Raw genomic sequence first — 26,606 nt, forward strand, 5'->3', positions numbered from 1 at the left:
CTAGGTTAGAAATTCCCCCCCCCCCCCCCTCTCGGACGTAAACCTGGTTTCGCCACTGGCAGCGATCTTAAAATGGTCCCATTGACCTTAACGAAAGCAGAATTATTTGCCTTACAACGGAAAGGGTGGAACCTTGCAAGTCTGTATTGTGATAGCCCTCTATTCATGAAATGAATACAGCAAAGATTACAATGTGAATTGAATCGTATAAGATCGAATTGGGTGTACCTGGTCACCTTTTACCTATTCTACTTACCTGATTATATATAAGTGGACTAATTATGCCTATATACAATTCCTTTCACAACAATATAGGCCAGTATTGTTCGTTGTATTGTCACAGGAAGCCTTTTCAAATTCAAGATCGAAATTAAGGACATTAAAATTGGAATTAGGTCTTTACACTTTTACGGATAGTAAAAAATTTGGAACCAAGACATTACTTGAAGGGAGAGTACCTGTCCGACTTCTGTTTTATTCCATTATGCCTGTAAAGCACCTTGCCCGTACCCAGACTTGATTGTTCGGGGGAGGCAATCCATTTTTTCGGGTGGTGAGAGGGAGGGGGATGTAGCTTCGGGCCTGGTCTATTATATATTTCAGTCACTGCTCTAGAGCATTAATATTAATTTTCTACGGAAATGGAATTTCATTCTGAAAAAAAAGTGATCGATCTGTGTGGCTAATTTCAAGTTCCATACCCTATACATTCAAACTTGTATTAAGTATGCAATCGGTCGCATGCTGCATGGAGGACAAGGCTGTGCAGTGATAATTTAAAGCAGATCCGAGATATAGCCTTAGAATGTGCATAAAGGCCTTTACGATATACGTCATGATATATACCAAGTATGTAATTATAGGCTTACGTTACCTGTCATATTTGACTGACACCTGTCACCACCTACAGCCTACCTAGTGATTTACCTGGACTTGACCTTTAGACACCTTTACTATAAGGTGCCCCCAAAATGTCCAAGCCAAATTTACTATACTGCACCCTTTGAACCGTGTGTCCAGAGGATGACCGTTCTGCTCCGTGAGCTATGATGCATTTTGTTTACAAATAGTCTTTGCTCGTGCCCCGTGTCTGCTATTGTTTCGCTGATATATTTATCACGTTTGCCCAATAAAAATCCGACTATTGATGTCCATTTATTCCTTGCAGTTCTTTTAAATTATCATTTTGTATGACCTCATACCATGACAACTAGTGCACTTTAGCTTCTCCTGCTTCTGGCGATGCGTTCCAAGACTTATTCAGAAATTATCTACCAAGTTTAGGAGAGACAAGATTGTTAGACTAGCAACAAAATTGCCATTCACAAGATTGTTACCCATAAGATTGCTATCCGCATAATTGCTACCCATAAAATTGCTACCCATATCATAATGTTATTCTGTGATGCAAAATGTGCACGTATCACTAGCTGATTATTTTGCAACACAGCTAATACAGCTTACATGAGGTTTTTAGAGTACTCTTTTTTTATATTAGCTCGCTTAGGATTTGGAGCTATACATGTACGCGTTTGCTTCTGATGCCTTTTTAACAGAGTCATCATCTAAGAAGTCTTTGACTGAAAGTCAATGGAAAGTTTAATTGGCATTTAATGGTACTCAAAGTTTGGTAATCAGAAAGTGGTTGTAAACACAATAAAATTGAAATTAGGAAAGCAAAGGCCGGGGAGAATGGTTATTTATTCTTGTGCATTTTGGAGTCATCATCATTCTGAGAAGCGCTCTGAAACAAGTCGATTTCGCCCGTTTTATTTTTGTGGGTAACGGTTGAATAAGTAACGGATTTATTCTTAATAAAAAAGGAAAATTTAATTGCCGTTTTTCAAATTTATGGTTCTGTCAATAAAGGCCGATTATCATTAAAATCTTAGCGTGACCAACGAAGTAGAAAACAAATAGATAGAAGTAAAACCCATAATATACAAAAGCTGATCAAATTTCTTCTCTGTCAATATTGGCGTCCCTTATTTTAAGAAAAAAATGGGTATTGAAGTGTGACGGTGCGCGCGGAACGAGAAGGGCACGAGAGTAGCGGTATCTCGGGTAAACTTTGACCCTGTAGTATTAACGGGATCTTTTAACCTATTTATCTATCGTCTCAGGTGCGATCATCCTTTCATCAAAAGCGAAATTTGATTACGAAAGAACCTTTTTTATCAAAATTCCAAAATATTAATCAATGATTGCTGAGTTCTAAATTTACTTTAAACTTTGCAGAAAATAAGAATTTTACCGGTTACAAAAGCGAATTATTTTTTGCGCGGAGTATTACTAACTGATTACAAACTATTGTTCGTCTGTAAAGGTGAGTCACACGTGACGTATCTCTCCGCGCTTCATTTGCATTTACGCTGTTAATGGCGGATGTAGTGTGTAAGGTGTGTTTACCAATTGGACTTCAATAAAATAGTGAAAATAGAATTGTAGAAAAACTTGACAGACTTTGTGGATTATTGTTGAATATTATTTTATTAGACAGGTAAGCTTTCACTTTATTTTGACCTGTTTCAATAATTTTTTCGCAAAGTACAAGATGTCATGCCGTTAAAACGAGAGTCAACCGTCCTTATTTTACAAACTGTGACGTCGCACCGTGTCTCATTTGCTCAGGTGTGCTAATTAAAAATACAAGTAAACTTTAGTGAAATTTACACTAGCAAGTGTGAAAGTAAACGAAGGGAAAATCTTGTTCATTTTTTCTTTTTATTTTGTTTTGAAGGGATATTGTTTTTATAAACAACCCCGAACTACTTTTGTCATTTTGCATTATAAACGCCAGGTAAAGATTGTTGGGTCGCCACTTGGAAACCAGTCATGTGTAAACAAGCGTTGGGGAATCAGTGAAAATAAAAACGAAACATCCGTGTTCATTTAGTTTACTAAAACCTTATTCAAATAGAAAATACATTTAATTTTTCATCTGGACTGCAATTCTCTTTGAAACAAGCCGACATTGATTGAAAATTCAATTTTGATGACAATTAAAACGATATGACAGTTAAGTTGGCTGGTTGCCAGGAGCTATTTGAAAACTACCCGGCGGCGGCTTTTATTACCTTTTAGAGCGGCCCCTTTCATTTAATTGTATTTACTTGCTATCTACCTATTCTATTTTCATTGTACTTAGCCACGCTTACGATGAGTCTGGACAGGCAATGTTTTTTTGTAAGTCAGAAAGTTGTTCAATATAAGCTTATCAGTTTTATTACCAATCTGATAAATCATATAAGATATCGTTGAATGCTGATATTTTATCATATTTTTCATTACCGCTTTAGGAAGCTAAATTGATCTTTTGCTTTGGCAGTTAGCTTCAACTTTGGACAAATGTAGATCTATTTCTTAGAGTTGGTTCGCCCCTTTTCTGAGCTTTTACTGATTATATATACCAAATCATAAACTATTGCTCTAGAAATTCTAATTGGTATTGATTAATGTATTGCTTTGTTGCAATATGAAATGAAATAATTGTTATGTTACCCTGGTACCTAATCTGTTTATTGGGGATGGTACATTTCCTAGGGGTTGGGAATTAGTTAGCCCCTCCTGTTCACCCAACAGGCCTCACAGTCATTCATTGGTATTGATTAATGTATTGCTTTGTTGCAGTATAAAATGAAATAATTGTTATGTTTCCCTGGGTACATGAACTGTTTATTGATGATGCTACATGATTTAGCTGGAAACATTTATACAGATAAAAATCAAGTTATGATATATCATTGATTTTAATACTTAATGTCTATTCAGAATCAACAGAGTGTATATTTTTGTCACTCATTGATGCAATATTTGTAACTTCATTATTCAGCATTTCCTTTCTATTGTTCTTCTTTGCATGACTGAGTTTGTTTTAGAATTTTTCAAATTCTGACAAAACTGTGGTTTAATTTTACATTGAATGCACAAATAAATTAAATGAAATAGAGCTGTAGACTGAAATTGGCAAATGGAGGCAACTTTTTAAGTTTTAGTATCTGTTATACCTGTGAAATTAGAACCAACTTTAGCAGGTTGGTATCTCTAATGCTCCTTATATGTAGTTCGAGTTCATTGATTGGGGTGTAGCTCTTTTTTTGTACAAATCATGGTATCTTAGTCTGTCAACTTGCTTTACAATATAAGTGGTGTGTAGGTAAATATAAAGTGCTTCTGATGCAGTGAAATTCACAAAAATTTCTTAACTATTTTTTGGCCAAGCTAATTTGTGCTTGTTGCTTCTTACAAAATGAAATTGTAAAAAACTGTCAGTGTATGAGCTAGGGCCAGATCAATTGTGTTTTTACTTCATTGACAGAGCTAAAAGTTTGTTAGACAGGTCCTTGTTGAAAGACCGTATGTTTATCATTGTTATTAATATTGATAGTTCTAGGGATAATCTTCAGCCAAGTCCTTTATCATCATTATTACCTTTAATTCCCTTTTCATCCCTTTGTTATTGTGTCGATCATTAGTTATCATTTAGCCTATTGTCAATATTGTCCAAAAATAGAAGTCAGTTGAGTGTTTTTCTCTTCAGATTATCTTTTACAGGCTCGCAATTCTTTAGCATAGTTTTTGAACCCAAATTCTTGTTGGATTAACTTGAAAGATGTACAGGTGCCCCTTCGTTTATCTTCTGTATGCTTCAGAATTGCAGTCAAAATAGCACTATCTCTTGTTATTATATTCAATCTTATATTATGGTATTTATGATCTGTTTTGATTATTTATTCATATTAATTGATAAACACAGTTCTGCTCTGATGATTCTGCATAATTTTCCAATATTTCTTTCTTTCTCTTCTTCTAATTAAGATGTCTTTGAAAGGATTGTGAAAAAATGCCATATGGAGCCTTTCCATAGATGATAAAGGCGATTAACAAAGCCTCTGTTTTCCAACAATCTAAAGGTGATTGTTATTCTCTCACCTATTATTAACCTCTGTAATTAATCACTTTTTAACTATTTGAAATATTTTGCATTAATTGTCCAATCAATCAGCTTTTGAAGTCTGGAATCAAATCAAAAACAATCACGGTGCTTTCATTGGAAAATTAAAATTGCAACAACCCATGCAATTAAATTAAAGAAAAAGTGAAAACGTAAGAGATATGAGTCAAATTGAAACCTGATTCTGCTTTCATTAGGAAATCAAATTGCAATTATGTGAAAGAGATAATTAAACCTGAGGGAAATGAGTTTAAAATCAAATTAAAATCTTTCATATATTTTCATAAAAAGTAGGAAATTAACATTTTAATTTGAAGTATTTTGCATGATTCAATCAACTGTTGAAGTCTGAAATCAAATCTATATCTTTCGTTCTGCTTTCGTTGGCAAATCAAATTTTATCAACCCATGCAATACTGTGATAGAAATAAGTGAACTCTGGGTTGAAACCATCTTTCCTAATAATATGCTTTTATAAAAAGTAGGCAATTAACAAGTGAATTAGGCATGATAAAAGAGGTGATAAGTTGAGATGATAAAAACTAAATATCTCTGAATTGTCCTTGTGATGAAAGATTTTGAGATGTAATATCTAGGTAAAGAGCTGGTCAACAGTACATTAAATAATAACAATTATCAGGTTTCAGAATTGTTCATCAGTGACCTTATATTACCTTTTTATGTAAACTTTGGACAGAGATGTTGATCTGGAGAGAAGAAAATCTTAAAAAACTTTTCTTAACAAGGACTCTGAATGTTAATAAAATGCATTGAACTCAGGCCCAAAGCTAAGAGGGGGCCAAGCCCCTAAGAATATTTGCCAGAAGCAAGGACTTGTGAGCTTTTTCTCTTCTACATTTACAAAGTTTTATCTGTTTTAACTAATTTAACACATTGCTGCATTGCAACCATACTCAAATTAAACAATTACATTAGGAATTTTAATGTGAAATGCTGTTTACTCGACAGAATAATGCATCGTTTGAAATTGTGGTTGAGATAATTTGAAGTGTCTGGTTCATGACAGAAATCTGGTTTGTGTGATTTGAAATTAAACAGTTCTTATTTGTTAATGTATATTGAAATGGAGTAATAAACCTTTTTGTGTGTGGTTGGTAAGAATTTCTGTTTAATTTAAGCTTCAGCATAAGAAATGAATGCTTTGCACACATTTGCATTAGGTTGAAGATGGAAGCCATATTGTTTTTCGAAAGCACTGGGCACAGGAAAAAAGAAATAGACAGTTGTTTTGTAGAATGACAAGATTTCTAAAGAGTAGGTTGAATGGTTTTAAATTTGACATTGGGCTGACTCTTAAGGCATGGCAGTGGCTTCATAATTCTCATACCTTAAGGAGGATTCAAACCTACAGCACCTAATCCCTTACCAGGAAATCTAGTTTTGCATTAAAGCTCCAGTAATTTGAATAAGAGAACTCACTTTACACATTATTTTGTATTTACCACTAGTTGAAGATAGATATTGCATATATAAATAGCAAGGAAGTATTTTAATTTGAAAGGTGTAAAATAATTGCATGAAAATAAACAAAAAATATCTGGGGCTGTTTTGTAATCAGATTTGAAGGACGTTTGGATAGTATTGATATGCTTATGAATTATTCAAAACACACTATATTATGTAAATTTGCCCAGGTCAATATTATCAGCATATGTGACTAGTACATACTTGAATATCATCTGTATTGTTACTTGTGACACACTTTTTATCAGATTTGTCCATAATATATTTTATTCTATTATGCGTTATGAATGTAGGTTAGTTTACGATAGGAGAATTATTGTATTCAGCAATGTTGAAGATTCTTCGAGAAGACATGACTTGTGTTAACAAGTTGTTGTTCCTTCATGACATGTTTATTTAATGGTCACACTTATTCAAATTTAAATTGATCATGTGATCATGTTAAGTCATACTTCATAGTAGCGGATGTCTCCCTTATTTTCCTGTTCATGGACACCCTTTTAGAACTGGGGCTTGGAAGTGTAAGTTATAAATGTACTGTATTTAGTTATTAAGAACAGGGAAATTGGTTGATGCTTTGGCAATTCGTAGCCGTTTAAAATTTGACTGCAAAGCAGCTAACATTGTACAGAACACATGAATACAAATAGCTGAAATTTTGAAATTGTAATTTTTACGCATAATCGGATAAAGACATGTATTTCTTGTAGTTATTTTGTTTGATTTGAGCTTCAATATCGATGTTAAAAATATACCCGAGCCACTTGATAAGTTGCTACCAGTTGTGCGAACACTTACATTGATTGCCAGTGGCTATTTCAAGGTTGGAGTTTAAGACCAGCAATTTCGTCATGGTACATTGTTTTCCACCATCTTAAAAAACATCTTTATCAATATTTCACAACAAAGACATTTAACTCATAAAATCAACTTGGGACTTCATAAAAGAGATTAACTTTTTACCCTAAAAAAGATTTAATGATGCGAAACTTTATTAAAACTAATTAAGTGAATGGGGAAGGTGGTATGTTATTGTATTTCATCAGTCAGACGCATCCAAATTTGGAGGGAAAATATAGGTATATATGTTTTTTAATGATATGTGTTTTCGACTTTCAAAAACAAGTCCGACGATATGTATGTGAACTGCAATACTTTCTTCATCTCATGATTCAGATGTTCACTGACACTATTGACAAATGTCTAATGAGTAAATCAATTCAAATGGTATGCACAGATTCAAAATGCATTTGGATTACACTCAATTAGATGCAATTAGTCTCCATAATAATTAGTTCAGGGTTATAACCTTCAAGTTGGTCTGCGAAGAAAATAATTCACTGCAAATGTTAAGCTCCAATTTGATACAATTTGTAGCTTACAGAAACTAGACATGTTCTTTTCACAGCACAACTCTGAAGAACACTGCTTGGTGTATGTGCATCAGTTAACTGACTGTTAACTATTTTTTTCATATTCTTTTGAAACTTAATGTGTACTTTACTCTTCTGCATTACCAGAAATTTGGAGTAAATGATACACCCTATAGATTCTCCAAGTTCTCCATCATATAAGATGGCATTTGAGTTACAATTCACTTATTAAAAACTCTCTCACTGAACGTTATTGACAATTTCGTAAAATTCTTACTTAGGATGATTGGTCGATTATTAATATTGATTTAAAATGAAATCTTCTTAACCCATTAAGGTATTTTTTATAGATGTTGATTTTATCTGTTGAAATACAACCACCTTTGTTACTCAAGAAATGTAAAATATAAAGAACTGTAAAGCATTCACCTTCATCTAACCTTCTCTATGTAAGAGATGTGAACTATTTATATAGAAAGTGGTTACAATCAGCTGGAAGGCTTTCCATCAATTACCTGTACAGTTTTAACACTTGCACCTGTGACAGGTTGCATTTTTTTGCCAAAATCGTACGGATGATTGATAAGTTGAGGTATGTTTGTATCAAAATAGTTTCTACAAATCTGATTGTTTCAATAGAGTATGGTGTGAAAACCGTTGGTGTTTTTCTGAGGAGAAAGTACGATATTTAACAATGCAAGAATCATGCAGATATGAGGCATCTGTTTTCAAAAAATTACAATAGTTTCTTTTATAAAATCATATCAAAATGCTTTCATTTCTGTAATAATATCATCAGTCTACGTATTCTCGAAACAATCCTAGAGATAGGATGTCCTAGGTTCTTATCTTATAACATTGATTCCAGGTCATCCTAGCGCTAAGATCATTTTGAGAATACGTGGCCAGATTTAAAAATTTCACATCTTCATGTTGATAAATAGTCTATTCAAATATTGTTATTAAAATGTTTTTGTATTTTGTACACCATCATCTTCGTTAGGCAAGAAGAAAACCAGAGCATTGAAGCTGAACTAAAAAATGTTGAGTTTTGAATATAATGTTTATGTTTATGAAAGTAGTTAATCGAAGCGTACATTATGAAGAAAAAAATACAAAACACTCCTGTTTCTGGAAAAAATGACAAAGTGTTATCTTCTATCCTATAAAATCTTTACAAATGTGAAACATTATTTCTTAAGCTGTTTTTATCTTAGAATCTTTTCCGATACAATTAATAAAAATGTAGATGTTTATGGTTTTTGTGTTATTTTTATACCTGGTGAAACAGGTTAATTAGAAAATATAGTTCGATCATTAAATGTGAAAATAGGTCAATATTTTAGTGATTTATTAATTTAATTTTTTGTTTATTTCTACCAAAACTAGCTCAAGGTTTTCGTGTGAGTTGGAAAATCTGCAAGGGCTTATTTAAAGGTTAATGCATTATTGGAGGGCTTAGAACAGCTTCCTTGGTTTGCAAAATTAGAGGTCAAGGCTTTGATTTACCATTTATTTGGGATCCCAATGATTGGTTTTGAAGACTTGTATGCCTTCATAAAAAAAATCATAAGCTGGACAGACCTTATAAATGCTGAAGGCATTGTCAAGGTTGTGTCTAGACTGAATTGGAAACATTCCTCCTTTATAGCTATCAGAGCTGTCTTGATAATCTTTATTGATATGTTAGTCTGTTAATTTGAAGTTAAGTGTTTTCTCAGACCTTTCACACCTTGATTCTCACCTGAAGCAGCTTGTTAGCTCTTCAGACCTCATTTAGAAATGATTTACTGCCAGGCAAGAATGGAGATAGTGTGCCAGTTATCTGTTTTGCACCCCTTTTCTCTATATTGAAATCTACCACACATGCATACTTTAAATCAATTTGATACAGTAGTAATCTTGATTAGAAGAGTACATTTTCAAAATTAGGCATATTTATGTTTCTAATGTGTCAAATCTCATATTTCAAACTTAACTGCCAGATATACCTACTGTTCAAGACTACATACTGAGCTAATTATCTAGATCAGTAGGTCTTGATTAGCCCAGTAAGATTAATAGAAGTTTTAGTACCTGTCAAATATTTGATATATAGTTTTATTAACTGATTACTTGTAATATATTATTACATAGGTATACAATTACCTGATTTTGAAATAAGATTGTGTTGAATTATTGAATATGTCATTATGGTATGTCTGCACCATATAAGCTATTGAATTTAATATTGTACTCAATTTTCACAGCTGCAAGTGACAGTGTAATGGTGCACATAGACTAGGTACAGTGTAGTGCAGTATAATAGATACAGTAGAAAATATATGAAGCAAATCATTTGGTCACTCCACAATATATTCTACTGTATCAATTATCCTGCCTTGGACACCTTACCTTGTCTATCTGCAGCTTTAGTCTCAAGGAAAAAGGCTATTAGACCAAAATTATAACTGCTGTTACAAGGCCATCCCATCATTTAGTGTTTTCAAAAATTTTTAGGTGTAGGATATGTTTTATGAATCCTCATAAGTACTGAGATAAAAATTCATGTTACATGTAACATTTCCATAAAAAGAATTGACTGATTTTTTTTGACAATATTGCAATATTCCATGACCCTTTTCTCCCCTTACGCTTAAGGATAAATGGTTATTACGTATGTCACAACTTGGTCAGTAAGACTTCTAGACCTTGACACCTCGAACCAGTTTCTTACAAGTCCAGTAAGGTGTCATTATAATGGAAATTACAATAAAACCACAATTAACTTATCTTATATTACCTTGACCAGGTGACAAAATTGTAGAAAGTCAACATTGTAGGTGACATATCATCAAATATTTATTAATTTATAGTGGAGGGGTTTTTAACACAAATCTTCTAATAGTCTAACATCAAAAGAATGGCAAGATTATCCATTAATCCTTTGAGCAATTATTTCAAGAGGGGTAGAAAAGTAGGGTGTAAAATTTCACTTCATTGTAATCCAGTGAGCAATTAACAGTTGTAGACCCTTTGTTTTTAAATTGCCTTCTCTCTAATTAGAAAGAAAATTATTATTTTTGGCTCTCATTAAGTGGATTAACATCTTTAATTATTACAAGAGATCTGTATAATCCTCTTACTATAATGTCCAACCCTCTTCATTGTGTCTGGTGACATTGTGGTTTTTTTGAAAGATTTTAGGCATTACTGTGTTTAATTTTACTACCAGTATTACTAATGGGGTGGGAGTAAATCTAAGAAGGTACTGAAGTCGAGTTTTGTGAAACATTGGTATATTTCAAAGAGCAATAGTTCTCTGAAAATTGACACAAAAATTATTCATTGGTGATGGATTAAGGTAAAGAATTGAGGATATTTTTGAGGCAAATCTCATCAAAAGCACTAGACTTGGGGAATAACACCTTGGCATTGTCTATTAAGAATATAAAGCTCTGGCTTAAAGATGGTTAGTACACAAAGTGTTGAAGTAAGTGTTGTAAGGAGGTAGGAAAAGTCTAAGTTTATTTGTTTAATAATCAGTCTATTTAATATCAATTATTTTTTACATCATTTCTGTTTATCAAGCCTTCATTATACACAGATAACGACCAGCGTATCTTCCTGCCTGTTGTTACATTATTAATATCAATATTGGTTGGAGGTTTGAAGTAGAAATATTATGGCACTTGGTTTGTTTGGACTCTTGTCTAATATCTCAAGCACTATTGAACCAGACGTAACAAGTGTGGTCAGTTTCAGAACTGTTTCAGTTTCTCAAATAATCTAACATTCAACCTAGTGGAGTGTTCTATTTCTCAAAATGTTAACTACAGGTTTGAAAAAGATTTTTAAAAAATTTGAGGTCTGAGATCCAATTCCTAGGCATCTGTTGGGTAGGCACTTTTAAAATGAAGTGGCATTTTCTCATTTCATGAAAAAATATACAATTTTGAAATCCAAATTCAAAGGACATAACAGAAAAATAGAAACATTGTTTGTTGTCAGAGAGTTTGAGGAAACATCAGAATTGTCAGACTATGAATTTGGCCCTTTGTGTTGTTTTAAGTGTTCAAAAGTGCTCTATTAAGTGTATTTTTATATTGGTCTATATTGTAAATAGCACTTTGTTTTGAAACATATTAATAGTGTTGTATGTTAAAGATTAAGATCTCTGATGCTTTAAGACATTGAAACGAAACAAGGAACAGAAGAGTTAGAACACATTCAATATGGAATAGGTTAAGATCGTGATCTAGAGTGCTCTAGATCAGAGGTCAGGGTTTTAAGTGATAACAGTTATATTTTATTATTGAAAAAGACCTTCAGATTGTCTGGAGACTGGATATTAACATCTTATATTTGTACCCTCAAAAGTTGGGACTATGTGTGGAACATATATTCAAGGTATCATTTGTGCTATCTGGTGTATCCTCGGGTCAGCTTTGGTAAAAGTTATATTTTAGTGTATTAGAATAGTAGTACAATGAAGATTGTTACCTTCAATAAACATGATAAAGTTGCAACTGTGTGCTTGGCAGATATTGGAGACCCCTTTTGGACTATTGATCTTTACTCACCAGTGAGGTGGTTTTAAGTGATGTTTGAAATATTGGATCTGAGAGATATAATTTATGGAAAAACCATAATGGCTCTAATTATAAGAATAAAATATTTACTCTCAACTCTCCAGTGTTTCACCTTTAAATATCTGGTTTTCAAACTCTAACATGTATCTATATGTAAACATATTGGATATTGTATATTCTACTGATTGATCTATGGATATTCCACATTGCATGTGGTGATTATAGGATATCTGAAACGAACATGTTTTGTTTATTTTTTTTGAAGACAAAATATACTGTGTATAACAAACCATTATCACATACAATGATATATAGAATGAAAGATGTGAATGGGTAAACTATTTCTCCAGCTTATTTAATGATATATATGCCAATCTGTTAGTACATAGAAGTAGTAGGTAGTACTGTTACCTGCCATTGCCTATAGTTTATGAGATAAAGGTGTTTTCAGTTCATTGATAACAATGTAAAGGTGTGTATAACACGTGGAAGAGACCTGTAGTTTATTTCTTTCATAAGGCACAATTGTTAAAAGTTGTAGAATCAGTGTAAAGAATGAATATACCTAACAACAATAACTTTTTATGGATCTATTTTTTGGAGTAACAGAATCAGCATTTTTGGATTTATCATTTATTAAGGTGACACTAAAGACACCTGCGTAGGATTCTGCCTAGTATTAAGAAGGCAAGGCATGTTAACCTGTTTGGATTATCTGATGCCACTTGCCAACTCAGCATATCTTATAGAATCCAGATATCTAATAATGTTTAATTCTTACTTCATCTGGTAAAACATAGTACAATCTATCACTGCCTTTCAGTATGCCTGAAATGACTCAGTGCCTGGGATTGTCTTTATAAACTATAAAGCTAATAATGTTGATTTATTAAATATTCCAAATTTTGACAAAATATATCATTTCTCTTTTCAGATAATGGAGTATAAAAGTGCTGGATAGATTCATCAAGAAGTGTAATCATTCTCTGCCACAATGGATGATTTGGCATATTTAATGAACTCTAACCCGTATTATGATACGTGGGATAGACATAATAGCATAGCTATATCAGCTAATAAAGGATTACGCAATGCTCCGGGTGAAAATAATTGTTTTGTGAATAGTGCTGTACAGGTAAGCCTTTCTCCTGATAAGTTGATAAGCAGGGAGGAGGGTAAGAACAGGGTTGATAGTGGTTGAGTGATTGAGCTCAGACAGATTATCTTTCAGCATGTTTTATGAATGATTATATATAGAATCACTCTAGAGCAGTAAGTTTGCATTGAATTGCTTCTTATTCCTTACATCGACTGATTCCCATGATCAGATATGTAGCAATGGAGCAGAATTAGACCAAATGTGAGCCTTTATTCATCAAAACCAAAGACCCAATGTATATCACAAGGAGGAAACCCTCACATATCCCTTCTGCATTGCAATCCATGTGTCACACAACATAAACAAAATCAAAGAAATGAATAAATATATTTCCCATCAAAACACACTGCGTAACAAACAAGTCACAAAACACAAGTTTACATGCATCTTTATTTACAGTTGTGCATTTCCAGTTCTATTATCAATATTGAGACAGTGTGCAGCTTACAACTTCTACAATTCCAGAGTAAATACTGAACAAATTGTCAATAAAAACTAACTTAGTGGCATGTTTTCAGAAATGTTAATCTATTTATTTTCTCATCCAAACGACTCTCACAATTTCCTCTGCATAGGTCTTCTGGCTATTGCTTAAAGATTTTCTCATACTAGTAAATCAAGTGGGGTTTTCAATTTGACTATGTGACTTTGATTTCTTTAGGGCTTTCGATTAGTGCTGTCACTCAAATTTGACTAAAAATGGAACATATATATTATGTAATGATAAAAAATCATAATATCCCCTTTTTCGAGCACAAACTAGTGGTTTTTCATCAGCATATGCCTTTTACTGGACAATGAAAAGGGCTCCCTCTACAGCTTCTCTTGACAAGTCCAGGAGATACATTACTTTCAAGATCTGATTACCGTAATATTTGAACCATCAAATTTGAGAATTTCTCATGAAAGAAAGAGTAAATGTCAGCAGAAAATGAAATAGATCTTTATTAAATGGCCAGATATTTGGTTTTAATGGATGTTCACTTTCTATCTGTGTACCATCAGTAAACAATATAGAGAAAGAGATGGGGAGTAGGTGACCCCAGTGGGTGACCCCTGTTTGACCAGGGCGAGAGGCCGGCCGTCACTTTGTCCCATAATGTCCCTATCAAGTGATCTATACTCATTGATTGTATAAGGATTAGTTAGGAGTAAATAATGACTGAAAAAAGGTAGCGGCCCCTTTTACCAAATGGTAGAAAAATGGGGTGGACTCGTGGCACGTATTAAAAAGTTTATTTAAAGATTTTTATTGTAATTCTGAGCAAAGATTACTAAATGTTTAGAATAAATCAAGTGTTCAGATCCCTTTGATCAAAAATCTTCAAAATTTTCTTTTATTTCTGTTGCTTTTATCTTTTGAAGTTTAAACATTTTAACTATTATGTTCCTTTTTAAATTCAAAGTTTATGTGCACTCTCATCTAAGTTTTATTAATCTTTGAAAAAGTAGAATAATTTAGATTTGATTGCAACGTTTTAAATTTTATTGTTGCTGAAGGTTAAGGCTACCTTGCTTTGAAAGGGAAACCCATCATGGTATTCATTGTATGAGAGCTCAGATTTGATAAGGTCTTTGCAGTGGTACTGTATCATTACTACTCCAACACCATGGCATGGAATAAATATACCAAATATACAATATTAGCTATGTTAGTTATGCCAAGATTGTAAATTTAACAAGCCGAGTCATAGAGTGGCATTGGGTGTTTAGGAAAGAAGAGCATGCCCTGCCTAGCCCAACCTTGTCACAGTCTTTTTTCAATGGAGACATGGAGCCAAAAGTAACTGTTGATCTTAAAATTTAGCAGTGATTTATTTCTTGGAGACTGATATAAATTGTAAACTCTTCCTTATCTAGTTGCAGTCCCTATGTATATTTAACCCTTCACAATAATAACCATGAAATTGTGATATATTGCTGGCAAATTAGGGCACGGCAATTATCTGTGGCTTGTTCTCCTTATTTTGATAACCTTAAAACAATAGAGGGACAATAATTAAAGATAATCGGAGAACCATTATCTTGTACACTGTTTTATATCAATTTTGACAAGTGTAATAGATGGTATTTATTGCCCAATTAACTCATTATGGTCTCTGGTTTCAAGATTTTTACCTGTCAATTTCCACTTCTACTCTTATTCCTGACATTTCTGCTATTTTCTGCTAAAGTGCTGTCATTTGAGATGTAGTCCTTACTCCAGCGTGATTTCTTTTCATGCACTTATCAAACTTAAGTTTTTTGGTTTTTTGTTGAGTTGCTGTCAACTGAGGCATGATGATTATCTGCTATATCATTATATTTTTTATTCCTTTGCAATACTCATAATTTTTGTGGAATCGATACTATACACTTAAAGAACAATGGTTTTGCTTAAATGTATTCATCTGATTCATAATTGCTTGCAATATGTTCTACAAAATCAAATGAACCAGATTTAGACCATAAATTTTTAAGCACTTAAGTTACATTTCTCTTTCCAATGAACAATTACAATATTGCAAATAGGATTTTCAAATTTATTATGCCCATGTGACTTCCGTGTACAATAAACTTTCCAAATTAAAAGCATATCTGTGATGTCACGTAAACCTGTCATGTGGCGCAAACCAGAGATGGTATATATTGCCTTAAAGAGACATAAATAAATGTTGAAATATATTCAGAAATGTTAAAACATAACCTAAAAAACATGATGTCATACTGAGTTTCATGCTATGCGATCTTCAGACAACTGACCTATTTCGGCCTGCGTCCCTGATTTATTGAAATGTATTTAAAGCAGCCCTAGGTGAACTGACAAGATAACCTACTTGAACCTGATCTGGCTAATTATCTAAACAATACTTTAACTTTGTCATAATGATAGATAGCCACTTTAACCTTTATCAAAAAATTCCCACACTTTGGATTTCACTAGAAATCGCACATTAGTGGATTGAAGGTGTTTGAATTTCAAATAAATGACTTTTTGAGAACAAAAATGCATCACAAATGAGATGGGGTGTATCACTTTTAAAGTTAATTTGCTGTAGAGTCTTTTGAAGATATGTGAAGTACTTTACTAAGAGTCTTTTATGAAATTTTTGAAAGTATAGCCTTGAGGGAAATATTTGTCCACTGTCTTTGCTTATTTGGATTGGATGTTTAGGTCAATGATTAATTCAATGTGGTAATAGATTAAGGCCTTGGAGATGTTGTGGGTGGCTGAGATAACATTCTATCAGCTAGTTAAGCAAATATGTAGACTATGATATATAAGTTAATATCTTGAATTAGTTCAAATTTTCTCAACATTCCAAGCTTTATTCAAATCTATCATCTATTGTTCCAGACTATTACTATGTCAGAGAGGAGACAATAATCATGTCTACAACCAACTGATTTATATATTAAGGAAAGAAAATAAGGTTAAAAGATGACACAACAATGTAAACATAGAGTAGATTTGTACAGGGTAATGACAATTGATATATAACAAGCTATGTCAGTAGTAAAACCAATAATGGGTTATGTCATGACATCATGGCATGTATAGTGACATGGGGTCAATTGTTATCTATTGTGTTTGAACAAAATATTTAGATAGCTTTGAGATTCCCACATGCCCTTGTTAAGTTTCTTATATAATAAGAAATGTATGGTTCAAGCTCAACTTCTGCGATTTTGATTTTTTTTCCCCACAGAAGCAGACGTCATCCCTAACCAGTAGTAGTAGTTCAAGCTAAAAATTCATATTCAAACCTCTTATCGCAGACATCGTTTGTATATTAAAAGGGAATGTTTCTATTTAATTGCTTTAAATCCATGTGTTGTGACATCACTATTGCACTATCACTCTAAGAAATGCACTAGTACTAAATGTGCCCTCACACACGATTATCAGTTGCATATGATTGAGAATAATGAAAGTGGCCAGGAATTCCAAATGCAATGCTGAGCCCAGTAGCATGAGAGTTGCATTCGAAACTTTATCCAACTGGTGATCACTATGGTGTGAGGGCCACTTACTATTGCAATAGCTTCTTATGATATCTAAGGGCAATTGAGAAGCGCATTTATACAAGTCAATACTATGTAAATGAATAAAGACATATTTAATGCATTACTCTTTAATATTAAAGTCACATTTCTTCAATATATAGTATTGACTCTAATCCTCTTATTAAACAAATCTACATGTTCACAGTGCAGACTACCTTGAACGTATTTTCTTAAAAAATAATATTTTTTTCTTTGTTGATTTGGTTTTTATGGGAAATTAATTTTGACACCCTCACATTGTGACTTTTGGTATTTTTATTATATATTAAACAAAACGTGTGTGTTATTGGTTGATTGTAGATGATAGGTTTATTCGAATATCGTGGGAAACCGCTATGTAATACGGTCTCTTGGTTTTTGAATAGAAATCACACAATGAATACCTGTATTGTTCTGAAATTATGTCTTGCTGTTTTTTCTTATACATCTTTTTATATGGTGATAAGGTGTACTCAGCTATTATGTAAAATACGATACTTTGCTTGTGAGATTTTCACCTTTTTCATTAAAGAGTATGATGTAAACTATGAATTTTTTCAGTTCATAGCACAAATGTCAATTAGGGACTTACCTATAAACATTAGGTAGGAGGTTGAGTAGGTGACGGCAGATTGTCACGAGGATTCACAGGCAGTTCTTTCCCAATGTAAAATGCTGAAAAAGAGGGGAGCAGAGATAAGCCAGGCCAGCCCAAAATTTGAATAACTGTATGATGCTTTTTGAAATATAAACTGATACTGCTCAATTCACCATCGACAACTTGATCGTTTTTTCAGCTCAAAAGGACCTTCATGAATTTTGTCAAAATTCAAATGAACCACTCTTTATTTGAACCCTTCAACTTAATAGTTGTCAAAATAGGATGTTTCATTTTCCTAGAAATAGATTCGATTTTTCCTAGACTAAATTTGGATATATATGGGTAGCCATGCCCCACCCTTTTTATAGATGACTTATGTCAACAGGAGATGAAAAGAGAAATAAGTATAAAAATATTATTAGTAATTCAGGATATATATATGTAAAGGGTTTTTGTTTGATATTTGACAAATCACATGTTTGCACTTATAAACCATGGGGGGCACCTGTCAAATACGTATGACTACACACAAAATAATGACTCAAAAGTAAAAGCTTGTGGTAAAGTTTTACATTTTTGCATGACTTTCTTTGCATTTTATCTGCATGACCAATTTCCTTTAACAATAAAAAAACACCTAAGAGAACTTTGTGTTGTATAATTTGTTATTGGAGATGTTCTCCCATAGAGACAATTTTAAGTCAAAGTTGCAGATTAAAACTTATATTATCCTATAAATTTTTCATTCTGCATATAATAAAGTCCTTAAAATAAAATTACCAAGGCATGGCTCCAATCAGATGAGACTGGAAAATACAGTCACATCAAATACCTCAATCAAATCTATATATTTTCTATTAAATGAAATAAACCATCCCATACTATATTTCATAATATTTAATACCTTTCTTAATGTTCATAATGAATACAGTTAAGATCATTGTCAATATTGCCCTATGATGTAAAATGAATAGTGGTGACATCATTTCAATTTGACTAAATGCATTATAATTGATGAAAGAAAGATAACTAAAAGGAGTAATTGGTCAATTAGAAAGGATTGTACAAAACTGAGTGGTTTGATATGAGAAATATCTGATACAATATTAAATTGCATAATTTGCCACTAATGTGCGCTCAATGGATGTATTGTATTTGAAAATTTTATCTATATTATAACCCTTGCTTTTCTAGTTATACCTATACCATAGTTTTTTTTACCAGAGCAGGCATATGAAAACTTAAAAAAACAGCCTGTGTGCACTGAAGGAAATTTTAACAAAACAGAGTCACCTATGATTCAGAATGGAAATATCAACTGTTAAATATAGTGCTCAATACATCAATTGTATTATACAATAAAGAAATATTAAAACAGAACCTGAAACATGTATTTCTACTTGTGCTTCTTCCTATGTACTTGTATATCACAGCTGAAACTCTCACACTATCTAAGTATAACATTCAGCATCTATTATTTATTCATCTTCATCTAACGATGGTATCATTCATTCATTATTCACTAATTAGATCTTGGGTGGGCAAGGTTTGTCTGAATGGAATCTTTATTTCATGAAGCTTATACATATTGATGGGATTGTGGTAATCCATTGAAATTGAACCCTGATGTATCTCTATAGAAAGGTTCATGATATGCTAGTCAATAACAGTTGAAAGTATTAAGCACTCTTAGCATGTTTCCATTCTTGAATAATAATTTGATATCTGCAGAGTTAGCACTACTTTCTATGCAGAACTTTCTTCACTGCATTATGCTTGGTGTTGTCTATTGTTAGCATTAAAATACAAATCACTTAAATGCTTGATGGGACAGTTAACCAAGTTTCCGTGTGCTACAGGCCATGCACGTTTTTTCATATGAGACTATGATTCATGTCAAGTATAAATAGAAGACAAGTTGCTCATTTGTTCTGATTGTGCCACAGGAAACAATGAATAAATCATAAATCTAAAGAACATCCGTTAACTGCATATTGCATGTCTCTAATCATTTTAACAATGAGGTTTAATACTGAAGATTTATTGTTGATTTATAGTCACGATAGCGGCACAGTGATTATTTAAACAATTGGAGAAGCATCATTCAAAGAGATAAAGTCGTCTAAATTCTATCATGACATGCAAATAGAACTTAACATAGGGATTAGGGTGATTGAAAATAACAAGTTACTGTTCAATATAAGGCTCTGGCACAAGGTTAAAGTATTGTTTATAACTATTGTGGTGTTTATATTTAGTAAAATAAGGAGAAGTAAGTAATTTGGAAAGGGAAGAATGGCCTCCCTTGACAATTCTGTGGCTCCTACTCGACCCCCTGACCCAATGATTCATTGAAACGCTACTGAAACTAGCAACTGTACCAGCTAGATATGTATTGCTGAGAAGCTCCAAATCAAATTTTAATTCTAATAAGCTCTTTTAGCTTTTAAATTTGATATTTATCGCTAAGCTTTGACAGTAAGACCGAAATCTGATTTTAAGTCAAATAAGCTCTTTCAGCTTATAAATTTTTTAGAAGGATGTATCCCTATAAGCTCTGTCAGTTAGGTAAACTGAATAACTAGATGGATAAACCCCTTTAAACTATAATATTTAGTTATGAGTTATATAATCCTCTTTGTTTCCTGGTGTAATACCTTGTATTAACTATGATATTACTAATTAACTCTACCATGTAACTTGTAATAAATATTTTACACCAGGAAACTACAAATTTTAATAACTTCAATTGGGAAATGTAAGGTAATACTTGGTTTCCACAGATGTAACATACAGGTAATAGGACACAGAGGGCAGGATATTACAGAGGCTCACATATGCTGTGACAGCCTCGTTAAGTCGTATTTAAATTTAATTGTTTGCTGCACATGCTTGCCTGAGGTTATAAAGATACTTGAATACAGTTTGCATATGAATTAAATTCAAATTTCGATCTGTGTCATGTTCACAAGTTGCAGTGACATTGTCTCAATGTCATTAATAATGAAAGCAGACTCCAGTTGAATTGTCTGATATTATTCATTATATATATGTAGTCTGAAACTCAAGACATGCTGTTTATTACTAATTCACTAGTGGTTATGAGTTGATGTATCTTCCAAAATGTCAGTTTTTTCAAAGCCACATACATCTTCACAGATACTACTTCATTGTAAAGAGACTGGATAAGCATCCTTGTAAGGTTTAACAACATAAATTTCGGACTATATGTATACGGTAGATTTAGAGTTATTACAAATTGATGAAAATAATGAGAGAAATACTGGCAGGTGCTTGTCAAGATGTATATCATGTGACATTCACTATCACAGTATAACACACTGAAATAAACCAACCTCACGCCAATATGTCTACTCCATGCACAGGATTAGATTTTAATCCCAGATTAACTATCTACCACAGGGGGATTAAGCTTGTTTCATACTCTTTTCATGACATTTGATCAATTTCTCTTTTTTAACCTGAAATCTTTAAGCTTATAATGATATACATACGGTGATACACCATTCTGTGGTATATCAGATTGAATTTTTATCATTCATATCTGGAAAGTTATATTGAAATATTAATATACTGAATGTCTTTTGAAATATGTTGCAGTATACAAAGACAAATATTGATACAAGTGATGTCAACTTGCATTGATATAATGCATATTCGCATTGAAGCTTCCAATGGGCCATACATGTCCGATTTCTTAAACTAAATAATGAAACTGTTGTTTTTCATGAGTTATATTCTCATTTCACTTTAATGCCAGTTTTTAGGTTGACATTCATAGCTTTCATGATTGATCCAGTCCATATTCTTTTCAAAAATTAATTACATACAATGTCAATACAGATGCTGTGGCCTTATTAAAAAAGCATACATCAGAGTAATATTAGACTTCAAGGCACATGTCAGAATATATGACTATGCAGATGTTAATAAGGTAAATAAAGGACATTGGTCAAAGAGGAAAACCATAGAAAATTGGATATTAGCTTATCATAAAGTCCATAAAAAGTCCATATCTAACCACAAAAGGTTAATTAAGAGGTACATGTATCATATCGGAAATCAAATAATGATCAACGTTAGCTTGAATCTCATTTACTTTAAAGTATCAACCCCCTTTATAGCAAAATTTTGTCATTTTGTGACACTGTATATAAGTTATCATACATCTCTGTTCATGTTTTCAAGTTAATAAAAAGGTTTAATAAAGTTTGAGACCTTTTTATAATAAAATCCTATGACATTGTGTATAAGAAATGGCACACTTTCTATAAAATGACCATATGAAAGAAACCAACCAAAGTTAATATTGTGGCTAATAGAAAGGTTATTTCATGTCAGAAATCAGGGCCAATGAAATTGAAATCTAATATTGTATGAGAGGTATTAAGATGTCAAAATGGAGAAGAATAAATGTTGATTTTGTGAGTGAGTAAAAATGAAAAGTGAGACGCCATACCTGAGTTTACTTATTAAAAACTATTACAAAGTCAACTGTATGACAGGTGGCACATACAATAGATAGTTTATTCTGACACTTTTTAACAATGGTCGGAACTGACTTGTCTTACACAGTTCGCCATCCAAACATATTTCCAACTTAAAAACTGCATTAAAATGTTTTGTTTTAAAAACTGTGACAAAATATTTTGGTCTTGAAAATATCCACAAGTTTAGTTTATTCTGACAAAAGTTGTTACAGACTGGTCTTACACAGTTCGCCAAAAATTTGTTGGTCTGAAAATTCTTTTGATTTTAAAAACTGCTGTAAAACTATTCTACAAGATAATAAAAAATTCTAAAATTTCCCAACCATTTAAAACTGCTGTAGAAATGTTTAGTCTTAAAACTGTCCTCAAATTTTCAGATCCTTCAAAACTTTCACAAATATTTCAATTTAAATCATTTTCCAATGTTGAAAAGTTTCTGGAAATGTTTCAATTGTAAAAATTTTAAACAATCTATAATTTAAAAAATCTATCGAAAATTTCAATCTGTTTTTGTATATTCAAAGTATGAAAGTTTTAAATATATCAAATTTGGATAAACAAGTTTGATGTTTACTAAATTTAAAAAAAACAAACATTGAAAACATAATATCAGGTGCAAAAAATTTGGCAACAATTTGACCTTTTGACTTTACATCAAATGTTTAGAATATTTTAAAATGATGGTTGTCACAATATTTATGACTGACATCAATTTGAAAAATAAGTCAAATATTTGAAAAATTAAGTGCTTAATTTTTAAAAATTGCAAATGTCACTACAGGTATACGACTTGTAATTGGTGACTATTATTTTAAAACTATAGCTATTGATCACCAGGTATCAATATAAATGGATTTACAAAAGAGATTTATGTCGAAACTGACCTTTGATGTTGTAAAGGTCAGAAGAAAGAAAGTCTTATTGAACATCTTAAATCAAGCCATGTCACAGCTGGACCCTATACATTGATTTTGTATTGAAATTTTCTGCCATAAAACAGTGAAAGAGGTGCATTTATTCATGTTCTATAGCTCTGCTGGTAGAATTAATGTCGAATTATTATGGACTGGAGGTGGTCATAAAGTGAACAATGTCTTTACAACTTTTATTAAATCAATTGAGTTCACTTTCTGAGTTAAAAGATCAATGAAACTGCTACATGTAATTTGTATCAGTATGTACATGAGTGACCAGAGCTATTTGGCCAAAGAAATCTGATGTTGGTACAGTTTGCTAGTTGTTGGGCTTGGCCTAGAAGCCTGAATTGAAGCGTGTGACAAAATTCATCAATACCTAACTGTGTTTAGTGCAAGCAAGGACACAGCTCCACATGAAGGCAAAAGTTTAAAATACTTTGTTTGTCTATCCCAGTTTTTGTGCAGGTGCACCTTAAATCACAAATCTTCAATTAATTTTAATCTGAAAGAAAATTGAAGAATATCAATGATTGAGTAAATGAATAAAAAAGGAGACATCAGGTATCCTTAGCTCATGCCTTTACAAAGGGTAAAATCTAAAATTAAACCCTATAGAAACTGATAACCTTATATTTATCCACTGCTTCATTGAGGAGGACAGTTTCTGATTTCTTGTCAAGGTGAACAATAGCTCACCTGTGCCTTCCCACCTGTTGTCAATGGCGATCTCAAATTTCCTGCTTCCCCAAGGCCTGTCAAAGTTTGTCTCTTGCAATATTCGTGTCTAAATAACTTCAAGATGGCTCATGTATCATCAAATTGAAAAATATTGGTAATCAACCAAAATGAGCTCTTATTTCTTTATTTATTTCTAGTCTTAAATTATAAAGTTTCTGACAAAAAGTTTCAGAATGACTCATCTGAAGGATTTGTGTCCTCGCTAAAAGTGTCAAATTACTGTTCTAATGTAAACCATTAGACTGAGTTAAATGTCTTCTTTGCACAGATAGAGACAGAAAGCTGATACTATCTACAAGGCCACTTGTCTGAAACTCATTGAGGTCAACTGATTTTGGGGATGGTTTGTGACCAGCCTAATTTAGACATACTTAAATGTCAGAAAGAGACAAAAACCTCAAGGCCATTGGATCTGAAACATATCTTCAGTCGAGTTCAACTCTTTATTGGGAAGTGTTGTGACTAATCCAATTACTGTTTCAGTCAAATGACAGGAAAGGACAGAAAACTGAGACCATTTTATGTGCATTAGTTTAAAACACATATTCAGTTAATTCCAGAGTCCAGGTCAGCTTATGTTATGTCCAATTACTGTTCTAAGGTAAACCATTAAACAGAGTCAAATGACAGATGACACCATTCTTAAGTCCATTGTTTTAAAATGCATCTTCAATCCAATGTGGAGTTGAGGTTAACTTATTTTGCAAAAGGATTTACACCAATCCAATCACTACCATTCTCAAGGCCATTTGTCTTCCTTTCATTCTAGAGTTGAGGTCAACTTATTTTGGGATGGGTGGTGACCAATATCCTATTTCAGTCTAAAAGGTAAATCAACCCTGTCTTATCATTGTCTGGGTGGCCTGTCAACACCTTCTCTTGATAACCTTTACCCTTGCCCATTCTAGACAATTGATTAAATTTATTTTTATCGGTTTATAGTAATGTTGTTAATGAACGCTATCATGGATTCAAATTTAGTAGTATCCTTCAATATAGCCTACATGATTTTACGAGGAGCTGCAGAATATGAAACTTTTGAAACTTTTCTGTTTTTAGGATCCATAGTTCTTCTGCTATATCTTCGTTGTTTTAATTGGTCTTCATTGCTTTCACACCTAAGCAATTTATCTTAAGTCTCAGTGAGATTTATTTATTGGGTAGTGGAACCCTAGCCTAAAAAATTATTTTGATAAATCTGTCAATCCCAATATTCTAGTGACTCTCAGGTCATTGTTTTTATACGCTATCAAGTCCACTTCTGAGAATGTATTATTTTGAAATCATTATAGTATTATCCACACAAAAGGTGTCACATATTAGAGGTCAATCCATATTGTTTCTAACTTAATGCATGAACATTTTCAACAAACGTTGAAGTGTCAGGACTGCACACTCCTGTAAACATGAAGTGTAATGTGGACCATTAAGAGGATCATGAAAGGTTAATTAAAGCAACTGGGAATAAAGGTATCATTGTTAACTCCTCTTGTGCCAATTGCGTTTATCAAAGACATGTACCAAAAATCATTTGCTATAGAACCAACAGTTTTCGTGAGATTATCAAGATAAGAGGTTGATAATCACCAATGAGCATTCTCAGGTTAGACAATTAGTACAAGTTAGATATGATTGTCATAAGTTAATATTTTGACAACTAGCCCTAGTTAAACTGCAATTTTACACCCTATCATTCCTAGATTGTATCAAATTTACAATGGAGTATAACCAGTTAACTTTCTGTCATTTAATTGTTAACAGACATTTTGTTTATTCAAATTAAAGAACTTAAGATCTACAAGTCCTGTGCCTGTGCTTTGGTAACTTTGTCATTTGTACAAAGTTACAACCTTAACACTCAGGCTCAAGATTTTCTGAAAATGATTTAAATATGTGAATCGTAAATTGTGAATTGATAATGGAGCCTAAATAAGAATGTGAGATTCACCATGTTGATGTTTATTGATTATTATCAACCATTGTTTTATTCTGTTCTGTCACCTGTGCATCTTTATTCCTTTACCTCCAATTAACCTGTCATTGTTTACTGGTAACATCATTCTGTGGTCTGCCCTGACATCTCGCGTTATCCTCATCATTCTATTGTTACCACAGTCAATCACTGGTCCTATTGTCTTTCCATTGTTAGATTTTCTGGTATCAAAATGTAGATTTTGATTGCTAAATGGATTTGAATTGTTCTGAAGTTTATAGAAATCATTANAGTGTATCCTGCCTGCAATTCAGTTATTGATTTCTTTTAACTATAGT

General features: G+C 32.5%; 1 protein-coding gene across 1 annotated transcript in view; it reads left to right on the forward strand.

The window, feature by feature from the left end:
* Nucleotides 1–13,398: 13,398 nt before the first annotated feature.
* LOTGIDRAFT_109924 (hypothetical protein) overlaps nucleotides 13,399–26,606 on the forward strand; it is a gene marked incomplete at both ends in the record, with an annotated part of 46,062 nt that continues 32,854 nt past the window's right edge. Inside the window, one exon of the mRNA XM_009047268.1 lies at nucleotides 13,399–13,518. Within this exon, the coding sequence (XP_009045516.1) occupies nucleotides 13,399–13,518 (120 nt within the window). The remainder of the gene's footprint in view (nucleotides 13,519–26,606) is intronic.

The sequence above is a fragment of the Lottia gigantea genome, assembly GCF_000327385.1.
Source record: "Lottia gigantea unplaced genomic scaffold LOTGIsca_11, whole genome shotgun sequence".
Taxonomy (NCBI): Eukaryota; Metazoa; Mollusca; class Gastropoda; family Lottiidae; genus Lottia; species Lottia gigantea.